Consider the following 14,153-nt stretch of genomic DNA (forward strand, 5'->3'; position numbering starts at 1 on the left):
TCCCAACATTTATGGGCATTCCACATGTATGGTACTGGAGCAAAGGAGAGCCGGGACCATTCATATATTTATGTTTGCCCCTCTCCGTGGTAATTGACAAGCTGCCTCAAATAATGCCTTGGCTGGTGGCGAACATAACATTAATCAAGTGATCAATAATTGAATGGCACTACCCCTGAATTGAAAGGACATCATAATTCATAATGCATTGCCCTTGCAAGGCTAAGGGAAAGTATCCAGGAAGCAGGAGGCAAACTAGTAAACCAGAGGAAAAGCTCCATATTTTATTTTATATATATATAAACCTACTACTTCCAGGACAAAAGAAGGTGCCTGGTCAATAAACAGACCTAAAGCCACTGACCAAAGCAAAAAAGAAATGAACACAAAATCCATAAATGGAAAAATTAAATGGCAATATCACACAAATATTACATATATGAAGGCCATTAACAATAGAATCAGTGAAACAAGGGAGATGGCTCTTTTAGCTCCTGGACCGATCTCCTTCCTTCCACTATTTTCCTCCTCTAGTGTTCTTTCACTTGTATTCCAAAATCATGTTGTTCTCAGGAGCCAAGCCAACACAAGCTCTCAGTATGTTCTCAAGCATTGCACGCTGCTTTGCCAGTGCATTCACCACTGGTGTGCCTGGTGGAACCTGTTTTTCCCACCAAACCATTTTATGCCAATTAGTGATAGAACTCCTAATGGTTAAACGCAACTAAGCACCGTATTATGATAATTAAACATAGCCTTCATTTCCAATGACAACATAGCTATCAAATCCAGGGTTGGAACTTACAAGAGGAGCCTTGGTGAGGTAACTGAGAATGGTAGCCACGGGGTGGAAGGAGTGGAACTTGCCCTGCAGCAAAGTAAATTCAAAGTTGTAAGTTAAATCAACAGGAATCTATAAAGTGAAGACAGTAAAACGGAAAACACACCTCCCCTTCGGCTTTAAGCTGGATCCTGGTGCTGAGCTCAGCAAGGAGGACCAAATCCAGGATGATGGGTGCAGCCAAGAGAGAGTCCTCGCAGGTGTTGTGCAGGACTATGGTGTTTTTGCCACCCATAAAAATCTCTGAAGTGTACTCGTCCATAGCTCTTTTGCTATCTCCCAAGTATGGAACATACTAGAAGGTCCTCACAGAATCACACAATTATTATCAAGAGTTATTATAAAAAACAAAAAAATTCAGAGAGACACAGAGAAGGAAGAGGGTATATTTACTTTGATGACTACAACATGGTCAGGATGTTCCCCAGGTTCATAGAGGATGCCATTGCTAGAGACCATGTCATCAACAACATTGCTTTTGGAGATTTCCTTGGAACGGAAAGTTTGAGGTGCTGACAGGTTCATCCCGTCATTATTCCCCAGATGGTTGTAACTGACTATTGATGTTGGCTGCATCACCACCATTTCCAATACCCATCAATATCATCTCAATTATTAACAAAGTGGTATCAACAGAAGTAGAAACTGTTTAGAATGACAAATCAGGCTATTTAAAAAAATTCTTTTGCAAATCCACATAGATTATGTTCATGAAATTGATTATAATGGGACTCTAATTGTATCCAAACTGGTACAATTTGGAAATTATATACCTTAATACCAGCCCCCACAAGGAAATCAACCAGTACAGATTTCATCTTGGTCTGACCACTCTTGAAGTCATCTCCACCAATCAAACTGTTACTCTTAATAGCCAAATCAATAAGGCCTGTAGATATCATCAAACACCCAGAAAGAATTATTTAACTTAAACAATTTCATTTAGCTGTGAAGGCAATGGTAATTGCAGCTTCAAAAAATGTCAAGAAAACAATTGAATACCTGGAACAAAAGTGTTCTGTGGGCTTCCATTAATGAAAGGAACTTCTTCAAAAACACAAGCCAAAGCATACAAGGTTGATGGAGATATTTCAGCTTCATTTCTCTCCAAAGCAGCCAAGAGGTTCTCCATGGTGTCATTTAGGCCCACAACAACATTACTGTACCTCTCAGTGTTGGCAGTCCACAGAACAACCACCTTGTCCACCTTGTTTTTCTCCTTAAACTCCCTGGATAATTGTTACATCGGATATCAGAAAACATCCTAATAATTACCTTTTTTTTTCCATGGAAAAAAAGGGTTTTAACACTGTACTTGAAACACGACTGAGAGGTAATTATTACCTAATGTCTTTAACAACTTGCTGGACTTGCTCTTTCCTAGTCCCTTTGATCACGTTGTTGGCACGTGAGCCTTGATTGGCAGCAATGAAATCAGGGTCAAAGATTCCAGGGAGTGGGACCCTAGATTCCATGTAGGGCCTCAGTTGCTTCTGAAGATCAATGTCAAAGACCTTGGCCCTGGCCATGGCATCCGCCAAGTTCATGTCACTTATGTCCCAACCACCAAACACGATGTCATCAGGGTTCACCTGTATTGTAAATTTAACAGACTTCATTATTAGCAGCTGCTTAATTCAAAATTAAGACATTCTAAATTCTATCAAGGTAAAATAGAAGACAAAAATACCATAGGGAGGAGGCTCTTAAACGGAGAATATATCTCCTCTCCATTGAAAGACCCAACTCGGATTGATGACGCTTGAGTGAGTGAGCCAAAGTAATTTGCCTGCTGCACTTTGTCCTTGGTTGCCCATGAAATTCCTCTGGAGTAGAATCATGACCCATATCTTTAAATTAATTAAAAATTCGAATACAAACAAGTTTCCATTAAAATCAAATTCTACCAACCAAAAAGTTTAATTAAAGCAATCTGTAGATACGATACAAGAAAATGAACACAAATAAATTAAAATAAAAGAACATTAAAAGAACTCACTCTCGGTTGGCTATAACCCCACCGGTGAGAGTAGAACCATTGTTTCCTCCCCACCCCACAAGCATAACCCTATGAAACAAAAATCAACACATTTTAAAATTTTTAGATTGACCTACGAGAATAATCATCGGATCGATCGATATTACACAGAGATTCAGAGTTAGATAAAGAAAAAAATTTGAAAAAATTGAAGTGGGGAAGGGTTCAAACCCTAGTTTAGGGACATGGGTATCGGTCTTGAATTCATATTTGATAGTTTTAGGCTTGACAATCCATTGATAAGTACCACTCCTGTTCTCATGAACAAGCTCAGTGGTCTCATAGTTGTATACAGAGTGAATCTCGTCGTCTGTGTACTTAACATTAGGGCTCTCAACCTTAAACTTATCAATAAACATTTTCTTTTGGGGGCAAAAATGAGAGGACGAATCAGAGAAAAAAAAATGAACCAAACAAGACTAAGATTGCAAACGAGTAGAAGGGAAAGGAAGGGAAGAGAAAACTGGCTATTAATCTCAGCCTTTGTGCTCTCTCGATTGCCACCCAAGCTGTGCATAAATAGAGGAAATGCGGCCCAAGTGAGACACGTGGCGGCACTGAATGAGTGTGACCCTCACTAGTCAGTATTATTGAGCAAACTTGGCCATGCACACACTGTATAGAGTCAGTCCATTGGCCCACACGTTGGGTTCGATACGTGGCAGCGTAAATAGAGACAAGTGGCAGTACTTTACGCGTGGCGTAATCCTGAGAGTCTTGCGGCATTTTTTTTTTAGAAAATATTGTTTATTTTACTTTTTAGATATGTGGGGTCCAGAATCTAAGAGAGTACTCAAAATGCTGGTGCCACCATGGTAAAATTATATCATACATTAGCACGAACAAGTGGGCTTACTCAACAGAATATTTTAGCTTTTTTTATTTATTAAAATTTAATTTTATTAAAAAGTAAAAATACATTAAAATAATATAAAAATATAAATAGTATATAATTTATAGTGACAGTGACCAGTGAAATTTTTGGAGAGACTGAAATGATTGACTGGAGAACTGTTTCGGTGGGACCCTTCTTTCTTTTTCCAAAGGCTTGCGTGACATGAAGTGGAAAATTGCATATTGTTTTATATAAAAATAATTTTTTTAAATAAAAAATACTTTTTTATATATAAATTATTTTTTATAAAAAAACACAATCGTAAATGAAAATTTAAAATTATTATATTATACTAAAATAAATAATTTTTTTATTGTTCTAAACAAATTTTTTTATTATTTATAAGAAACAGTAAAATATAATTTATTATTATTATTATTATATATTAAAGAAAAGCAAAGTGAAGATTTCTTTTTACGAGTTTATCTTTTTTTTTTATCATATATAACACGTGTTAATTATAGGGAGATGAAAAATTAAAAGTGTTTTTATTTTTATAATTTTTTATTATAATTATTGGATGATAATTAATATTAGCATAAGTACATTATGTGTATGATTGGTAAGGACTCCATACGTATCTTTTATAAATTTTAATAATTTTTAATTTTTTTTTAAGTTTAATAATATACCAAATAATTTTAATATATATATAGATATATTAATTCAATTTTTTTTTTCATTTCAATTTATATTTTAATTTTAATTACTTTCAAATTATTTAGTTATTATTATTATTGAAATAATTTTGAAATTTATTGATTAATAACGATGTTGTGATAATTTTTTCTATTATATTTTTTATTTTTAGTGTCTTTTTTTTTAATTTTTATTTTATTATTAAAAATTAATATTTTATTTTTAATTTTTACATGAGATATCTTGAATATCTAAACCGCTATAATATTTTTTTTAATTAATTAAATTTTTTGAATTAAAACGAATGCTTGAATATTGTTTAAATTTTTATACAAAAATTATATTATATTAATTGAATTTTTAAATTTTTATTTATTTATTTTAATATTTAAACCATTTATATTTCATAAATAAATTGATTTTTGTATAATTTTTACTTTTTTATTTTCAATTTAATTATTTTTAATTATTTAATTATTTAATTATTTAATTTATATTCATTATAATTATTTTTCTTAAATCAGTTTTAAGATTATATTATTTTATGATAAAATAAATTTTACTTTATTAATCTATTTGAGCTTCATTTTTTTTTCAAACACTAATTTAAAATGGTAAAATTTTGATTAAAATTATTTTTTTTTGTTATAATAATATTATTATTATCTTTTAAAATGTTTAAAAAATAATATTTATAAATTTTTTATCACACCTTACTCCTCTGTAAGATATAACATGATCTTATAGAATACCTAATGAACTACCGAACTTCACCTACCGATAACTCATTAAGTACCTTACAAGGGATTTTAAAATAATTTTCTTATTTTTATAAGTGGTGAGCATTTTCTAATAGATATTAAAATCATTTATTCGAAGTTTTAAAATTAGTAAAAAAATTTATCCCATTTTATTTTTTCGCAAATTTTATAGAAATTTCGGCAGAGTGCTGTCTGTATTTTGAGAAAACAGTTCTTCAAATACCTGTAAAAAGCACTTTCAATGATTTATTTCAACAACTTCATCAAATCCACAACCATCCCAAACAATTTCAACATCATTCCTCAATTTCCAAAATTCAACAATCATCAAAATACTATTAATCAATTTCATTCAAATTAAAATAAAATACTTCCATTCATATTTCATTTAAGATAAAATAATTTATATACATCACTCTAAATATCAACATTAAGAAAAATCCAAATCAAAATTTATTACAAGCTTTATACAACTGCTCATGACCATTTTTATATGTCCATACAGTTACATACATTTACATATATCAAAATAATTTTTACAATCAGGGTATAAAATATACTCGATAGACTTCAAAGCAGGTAGCTCCTCAATCCTCAGCAGCTTACTCTGCTGCTCCTCTAGGCTCTATATCTATGACAGCAATAACAGTCATCGCTGAGTACTAGGACTCAGTGGTGCACAACATACTAAAATAATCTTTATACAGAATTAAAACATAATTATTCAAAAATTTAACTGAACATGAGATATAAATTTCAAAACATGATTTTAATCCAAACAATTTCATTTTAAAAGTCTCAAAACAAATTTCATAAAAACACACAGTTATATCATGTAATTTGAAACAAATATAATCTCAATAGTCAGAGGCTAAGGAGAAGTCACAACACAAGGCTAGCTAGCTCAAATATATGAGAACTCATTTTTTTTCTTCTTCTACAGGCACACACCTCAATACTTCAGCCAGAGAAGGAATCAAAATTCGAAACTGATTTCCCCCACTAGTCATGCTAGTGAAGTATTCAAATATATGGTCATGACACTGTGGTTTCAAAACTTATCTTAATAATTTACTAAACATTTATTGCCATTTCAAACATACACAAATAAACTTTCAACAATTTAAATTAAAAGCATAATAAACATTTAAAGACAATGATATCACAATTCAATATTTCAATTCATTCAAAATAATGAACAGAAGAAAATTTACAAAAATTCTATGTTGTGCAAAACCTTATATGAGTCGCCTCTTGGCCTTGACTCGATCCCTCGGGTTCTTTCCCGGTATTTTTTTTCCACTGAAACACACAGTTTCACAGTGTTTCAGTATCATAACTTATCATAAATCCAAAAATAATTTCAAATTTACTTTTATCTAGCTTTAATATGCTAAACTTGACATTCTTTAAAATTTATATTTCGGGTTACTATTCACTATACTATTCAAGTCAATTTATTGACTTTCAAAGGCTTAATAGGTATGAAAATTCTATTTTCACCCACATACCACATTTTGGTTACCTAATTTTTTGGTTTTTGTTGTTTATTCAAATTTTAAGTCTTTTAGGCAAATTTGTAAATTTTCAGTTTTCGTATCTTATGTTGTATTGTTCTATTGGTCATTTTGCTGTTAGAATTTGGCTAAATTTTCTTCATAGAAATTGTTCCTTATTGTCTTAACTTTATTTTCCTTTTTGAATCACTCTATTTGGAGTTTTGTAGCTCAAGTTATAGCCATTTGAACATGGCTGGCGGATTGGCCTAACCCAGATTTTCTAGGCAAATTTCTGGGTTCTAGCAGTTTTAGGTCACCAATTTTGGGTGGCTAAATGATTTGATTAAGGGCATAATTTGGTTTTATGTTCTTCATAAAAGTTTTAAGTTTATATCTCAACTTTCTACTGGTAAAATTTTAGGTCATTTAGACCTGCCTAGCCCAAGTTATGGCCAAATGTATAAACACTGTTCATTTGGTCATTTTTGTACAGGACAGAACACTCACATCCGGATTTAGCCAATTTGTTCACTACACTATGGTCACTTTTTGGCCATGATTCCTAAATGAAAAATGTGTCATTTTGTGTCTAGTTTCATTCCCAATTGGCCTCACACCAATTTGGCTTGTAAATTTTCAATTTTGGTCCCTGAAAAGGACCTTGGTCATACTGCCTGCATACTGCCCACATCCAATCTGAATCTAAACCTAATTCTAACACTTTCAACATACCTCAATTAGCCACAAATGACCATTTCTCAACTCCAACAAGGTCAAACACATTATTTAACAAATTTTCACATTTTTGTCTTCTAAACCCTAGGTGCCAAAACCCTAACTACACTAATTATTACATTTAATTAATTCTAAGCATAATGACATCACTCCATCACTCAATTAAGCTTCCTAACATAATTAATTCAATCAAAACACAAGCATTTCCATCACAAACCCTAGCTGGCTGAATTTACTTCTTGTCCTTCAACAATTATTTTCATTTCATTTTAAGCATATTCCTAAGTTCATTCAACTATAATCACTATTAATTCAACTAGAAAATTAAGTTTAGTTTACTAACCTTAGTGCATCAAATTTTTCCTCTTCAAACCTCTTCTTTTCTTCTTTCTTTCTTCTTGGACCTCGTTTTCTAATAGCCCAAACAATTTTTAACCTTGGCAAAACAATTTTCTATGGTGGGGTTTTGAGATTTGCATGCTCAAAGATGAGCTTTAATGGTGGATTATGGGTGAGGGAGAGGGAGAGAAAGGGACGGAAACTTGGTTGAAGAAGATAATTTTTTTGTTTTTTTTTTTCTTTCTTTATGACTTTTTAATCTTATGGAAGACCAATAATTATCCAAAATTTATTTTTTTTAATTAGTGTTTATTGCATCATGCATGATATCATGTATGATGTCATCACGTTTCACTTTTCTTTTCTTTTTTATTTATTTTTTCATTAGTTTTTTAATTTAATTACGGATTCTGAAATTTTCTTTTCTCCTATTTTATTTGACAGTTAGGTTAGGAGTCAGCTCTCGGGGTCAATTAACCAAATTGCCCATTGCCGGTTCGACCCGGTTTGCAAATAATTCAATATTTCTTTCAGATCCCTGACCTAATTATTTGACCGGCTTAACAATTCTTTGTCGTGATTTCTTCTTTTCCACTGTGTTCGCAATAGTCTTAAGGACCGCGGCATTACATTTTACGATTCGAAATTTAAGTTTAAATCGACCTCGCAGTCCTTCCCGAGAAGATCACCCATCGCTGTGACTCTCGACTCGTTTAACTTCTTATGTTCTGTTCTTCTTATTTATACTTAACTAATTGACAATTACTAATCATTTGTGTCTAGGGTTTATCTAGTTGTCTTAAGTGTAGTTCTAATCTCCTAAATTATCCGGACCGATACCGGTCACCGGAATAGTAAAATATACCAGACTATACAAATAGGGGTGTTACACTTTTTATAATATCTATTTAGAATTGTTAGTCTATTAAATGTATAATTATAAATAATTAAATTTTCTTTACTTATATTTATTTTATTTTTTAATAATTAAAAATATTTTAAAACAATATGCATTACATTATTTTTATATACTAAACCTATTACCTTAAGAATAATATTAGATATATTTTTTTATTACTTTTTTAATCAATTATTAGTATTATTTTCTTTTATAACTATACTCTACAATTATTATTATTATTATTATTTTGAAATTATATGTTTATTCCATGTATTATAATAAATAAATAATAAATATAATATTATTAATATTAATTTATTTTAAACTAAACTATATACACATAACTAATATATAACATAATGAATGATTAAAATTTGATTTCACTTGAATTATGATCTACACGTAAATAATATGTAATATAATTTTGTATATATTTTTAAAATAAAATTACATGTATTTTCAAAAAAAAATATCATTTTATTAATTATATTAATATAATAAATATGTATACATAAAAAAAAATCACATCCGTAGCATAGCGCAGGTTTTAAAAAGCTTATAATTTTTCTATTTAAACACTGTAAAATAATATTATACAATTAAGTATCATAATTTTTTAAAATTTTATATTTCTAAAATGTCAATTTCAAATATGTAAAGCTTGTCTTTTAGGCTATATTTGGATTGGGGAAAAATAAAAAAGAAAAAAATTATAAAAAAAAAGTAAAAATATTTTCTTTCCACTCTTATTTGAAAATGAGAGACAATTAACAAGGGTAATAAATAAGGATGGAGTATAATAAATGAGTATTACTATTTATTTTCTCTTTATTTTGAAAAGAAAGTAAATAAAAAATAAATAAAATTACTTTTTTATCCCTATAATTATTTACATCGATTTCAATAAAAAAGACAAAATAGATATTTTACCATTTAAATAATAGTTTTTTCTTCTTATTTTTCTCCCTAATATGTAGTATCCAAATAAAGAGAGAAAAATAACTTAAAAATTATTTTTATTTTTCTTATTTTCTGTTCTTTACTTTCTTTTCTCTCTAACAAAGTTTTCAAACATAGTGTTAATATATAATTATAAAATTATTATTTTATAATTATTTTAAAAAATAAACAGATTATTGTTTTCCATTATACTTAAAAAAAATACCACGGTGATCATCATTCTCTTAAATTTACTCAATAGAAACATTTGCTAAACTTATTTAATCACTAATTACAAATCAATTAACTTTAAACAAGGTGTGCACATCTTCACAGTGTATCTAAAATGTTTTAAAGAAGGATTTATTTCTTGTGTTTTGAAAAATATAGTATTTAGATTACGAATTTTATTTTTTAAAATTATTTAATTCATCTATTAATTTTTTTGTTAGTAATGTCAGTTAAATTACTATGTAGTCTCTTTATTTTAATAAAATTTATTGGTTAATCTTTTTATGTTAAAAAACGTATTAGTTAATTTCTGTAATTTAGTTTTATTATTAATTTAGTCTCGTAATTATTTTTTATATCTAAATTTATATAATTCTCCCTTTCTTATTTTTTTTCAATCATTTCTTATTTCTCTCTCCTCGTGTTTTTTATCCTCTATACCCTGTACCTAGATCTTTATCTCCCTTATTCTATCTCTATTTTCATCTTCTAATAAAAATGATATAGATTGTTTGCATAAATTCTAAGTAATCAAAGAAAATTATTTTTTTAATAGAGAAAATATAAAAATAATATTAAAAAAATTGAATGAATTACTTAAACAATTTTAAAAAATATAAATTCAAATTTAATCTCTACATAGTAAAATTTTTATTTTTATTAAAATACATATTTTTTAAAATATTAATTTTTTTAAATATAGAAATCAACTAATTAGTTTCATTAAAATAGAAGTACTAAATAATAGTATCTTTCAAAATAAAAGAATCAATTAATTAATTTTCTTTTAAAATAAAAGAAATTAAATAGTAATTTGATTAATTTGACAAAAGAATTAAATAATTTAATAAAAATAAAATATAAAAATTAAATAGTATATTTTTGAAATAAAAATTAAATAATTAATTTTATTAAAATATAAAAACTAAATAAATAAATTTCCCTTTAAAGAATTGAAGGCCAAGAATATTTTCACCAAGTGGCAAATGTATGATTATTGATTAAAAGAGAGACCGAATGATAAAGAGGAGAGGCACCACCTTTGAGCAAAGCTTTTGAGAAAGTGGATTGGAAGATCGTGTTTAAATAGTAAAAAAAGACAAGTGGTAGGATGCTTGCCCTTTTTTTTTTTGTAATCTTGTGGCCTGCTTTTCCACAAACTTGGGGTATCTCCATTAATTAGAATCATGTGAATTCCCTGTCTTTAATTTGGTTGGTCGTGTCTGGAAGCTGGCAATTTTCTATACGACCCATTTACATTTATATCAAATATCAATCATTCATGCTGTGGTGCTTTGTATCAAACACCTTTTGATCTTCAATTATTGTATGGTTCTATGTATAAAAAATGTCACCATCTGCCTCCCCATCCTTCTTGCAATTAATTTTAGACATAGTTCTCCATTCTGATAATGTTTTTTTTTTTTTTTTTTTTTTTTTTTTTCAAAAGTAGAATATAATCACATGAGATAAAAATAGGATTGAATTACTGTTAAAACTGTGATAATTTTAACAAATATTTTGTTTTTATAACAAAAAAAAGTAATCACCTTAATGAAAAATAAAAAAGATGTGGTCCTAATTGAGGTATGCAAGTGAATTAGACGTACCCAAGAGTTAATCCTTCGGTGATAATGGGAGTTGAATCGCCAGTTAATCTTATTTACGTATTTTAATTAAGATAAATCTAATATGATGACTTCAAATTTAATTTTTTGTGAAATTTTACCACAATAAAAGAAAGAAAGATTTTCCTTAATTTTAATTTTAGATGAAGAATTTAATTTATATGATATATGTAGAAGAATCCAGTTTCCTACTCCAGAGGAGTCTTGATGAATGTAAAGGTTAGATATTATGAGAGGTTGGACCGTTAACCTTGACTATGGAGTAAATTCGGCTGTTTTCTGGAAAAATAAAGAGGTTTTGGGGCTCATTTAAGCAGACAAAGAAACAACTAAAAGAAGCTTTGAGAAACAAATTGAAGCATGTAATTTGCTAGAAAGTTTGAGAGACATCACTATTGCTAAATCATCTCTCAATCCCTCATGTCAAGAATTTTATATTTATGTAAATATTAAATTAATTTAAATAATAAATATATAATTATAATTAATTTAAAAAAAGAAAGAGTATTTTTGGCAATGTTTTAAATAACAATATTGAAAATTAATATCTATTTATCAATCAAAGTATAATTTAAGATTCTTCTAATTTGAGTTCAAAGTAAGGCCAAAGATATTAAAAGGTATAAATTGTATAAATTTTTTCATTTTTTAATAAGATCTGATTTATTTATTTGTAGAGTTATTTATTCAATTACAGACATTTTTAGAATACCTCTAACCAAATTGGTAGTACTTTTTAATAATTGAGTCCTAACTTACTAATTTGCATTGCTATAATAAAAATATATTATATTTTTGAGAATTCTAATTATTTCAAAATTAAAAAAAAAAACCTCACTTTTGAGAAAGTTTATTATAAAGAGTTTTTGCCTCGAGTAGAAAGCAACATAAAAAAAATACAATAAATATTAAGAAAAGTAATACTTAAATTTGATTAATTTTATCCAATTTTAATATTATACGGGATGGGATGGTAGATTTTTTTTTTTTACTAAAATTTTCATAATTCGTACTGTATGATAATATATTATTATTTTTTATTTAAAAAAAACTATTTCCATGCATTTATGTAAATATTAATATATTATTAAAATTATATTTAAAACTTGTATTTTTAATTTATATTTTATTTTTAATAAATAAATTTATATTATATATTAATAAATTAAAATAAAAAATAAAAAGAAAAGTCTCCGCATAAAAATCCACTTCACTCCATCCTGTTCGCTCGCCTTTCAATAGGAAAATTTCTATTTCGATCTCAAATTCTTACAGGATGAGAATGGAAAGTGTCCTGCTCCCAACCTGCCCGTTTCTATTCCTAATGTGATATTGTTGTGTTCCAGTGGCTTCATATCAGTGAGGATAAATTTTGATAATTATTTAGAAATTTATCTAGCTGTAATATTATAGTTCTTCAACTTAAAAATATAATATAAAATTTTATCAACTTTTAAATTTTACACATTAAAATCCTTCTAACTTCCAATTATCAGTTTTTTTGTTAGACGTTGATCTGGATAGTTCTAGCATGGAGCTTAGTCAGTATTTCTCTTTTTCTTCTCAAGTCATATGTAAATTTAATTCTTCTTCTCTCTATAGAAAAAATAATTTTTCATGTATAAAGAGAATAATTTTATATTTTGCATAAGAGAAAAAAGTGAAATATTGACTAAGCGCTATATGAGAGTTATTCATATCAGTTTCTAACTGAAAAATTAACAATTAAAAATCAAAGGGATTTTACTGTGTAAAATTTAAAAATTTAAGGGATTTTATGCTATATTTTAAAGTTAAAAGATTATAGTATTATAACTATATAAATTTAGAGACAATTATTAAAATTTATTCTAGCAGTAACGAGGAGTTGCATTGAATATGTAATGTCACTCTTATAGGCAAGCTTTAAGATAGACATGGATGAAAGTGATGTGTTTTGGATAAGGTTGTATAGGTTTTAAGTTTATTTAATTTTTATATTTGAAATAAATTTTAAAATAATATATTTTAATTAAAAATAACTAAGAAAATGTAATAATTAAATGTATAGGAAATTTAAATTTGGTATATTTTACTATATTTTTATTGTGATTACTGAATGTACACATATAACTTGGATATATTGCTGTTTTGCCTTACCGTCTCAAATTTCATTATCTCATTTTTAAAATTTGCTAACGTCTCTGACTTTTTTTTTAAATTAAAATTATAAAAGTTTCGATATGCTTTGATTCTTGAAATTAAATTTAAAGTACATATCATTTTAATTTTGAGATTATTTTATTATATTATTGAAATTACAGGTTTTTTGTTTTAATTTAAGTTTGATTAGGATTTAATTCTATCTTAATTTGATTAAATTTAATATTTTTTAAATTTGATTTAATTATGATATAATTTAAAAATAATTTTAATCAATTTTAATTTTAATTTTAAATTAAATCAACTCAATTTTAATTCTAATATGCTCTTCAGCGGGTCTATCTTGACCCGACTTAATTATAGCTAAACTGACCATATATCTAGACGAACAGCAAAAGCAACCTACATTGGCTAGATAGAAACTATTCGCTCGGTCTTTCTCTATGCCACTACCTCTACTTCTGGTGGTTCAATTTTCTTAGGGATGGTGATGAATTGCAATTGATCTAAATCTTCGACCACCGACTTACTGTGACTCGCCCAAAATGCCCACACATATTAAGAC

At 27.9% G+C, this 14,153-nt stretch overlaps 1 protein-coding gene across 1 annotated transcript; it reads right to left on the minus strand.

Moving 5' to 3' along the window:
* Positions 1 to 259: 259 nt before the first annotated feature.
* Positions 260 to 3,371, minus strand: LOC110643990 (inositol-3-phosphate synthase 1). The gene is made up of 10 exons (XM_021796548.2): positions 3,051 to 3,371; positions 2,841 to 2,909; positions 2,532 to 2,667; positions 2,186 to 2,433; positions 1,844 to 2,070; positions 1,615 to 1,730; positions 1,235 to 1,411; positions 948 to 1,136; positions 806 to 868; positions 260 to 661 (listed from the first exon to the last, which is right to left on the minus strand). Exons 1-10 carry the CDS (start codon positions 3,236 to 3,238, stop codon positions 542 to 544), a joined length of 1,533 nt encoding a protein of 510 aa, XP_021652240.2. The 5' UTR covers positions 3,239 to 3,371; the 3' UTR covers positions 260 to 541.
* Between the last annotated feature and the right edge of the window lie 10,782 nt (positions 3,372 to 14,153).

Source organism: Hevea brasiliensis, chromosome 7 (genome assembly GCF_030052815.1).
Source record: "Hevea brasiliensis isolate MT/VB/25A 57/8 chromosome 7, ASM3005281v1, whole genome shotgun sequence".
Lineage (NCBI taxonomy): Eukaryota > Viridiplantae > Streptophyta > Magnoliopsida > Malpighiales > Euphorbiaceae > Hevea > Hevea brasiliensis.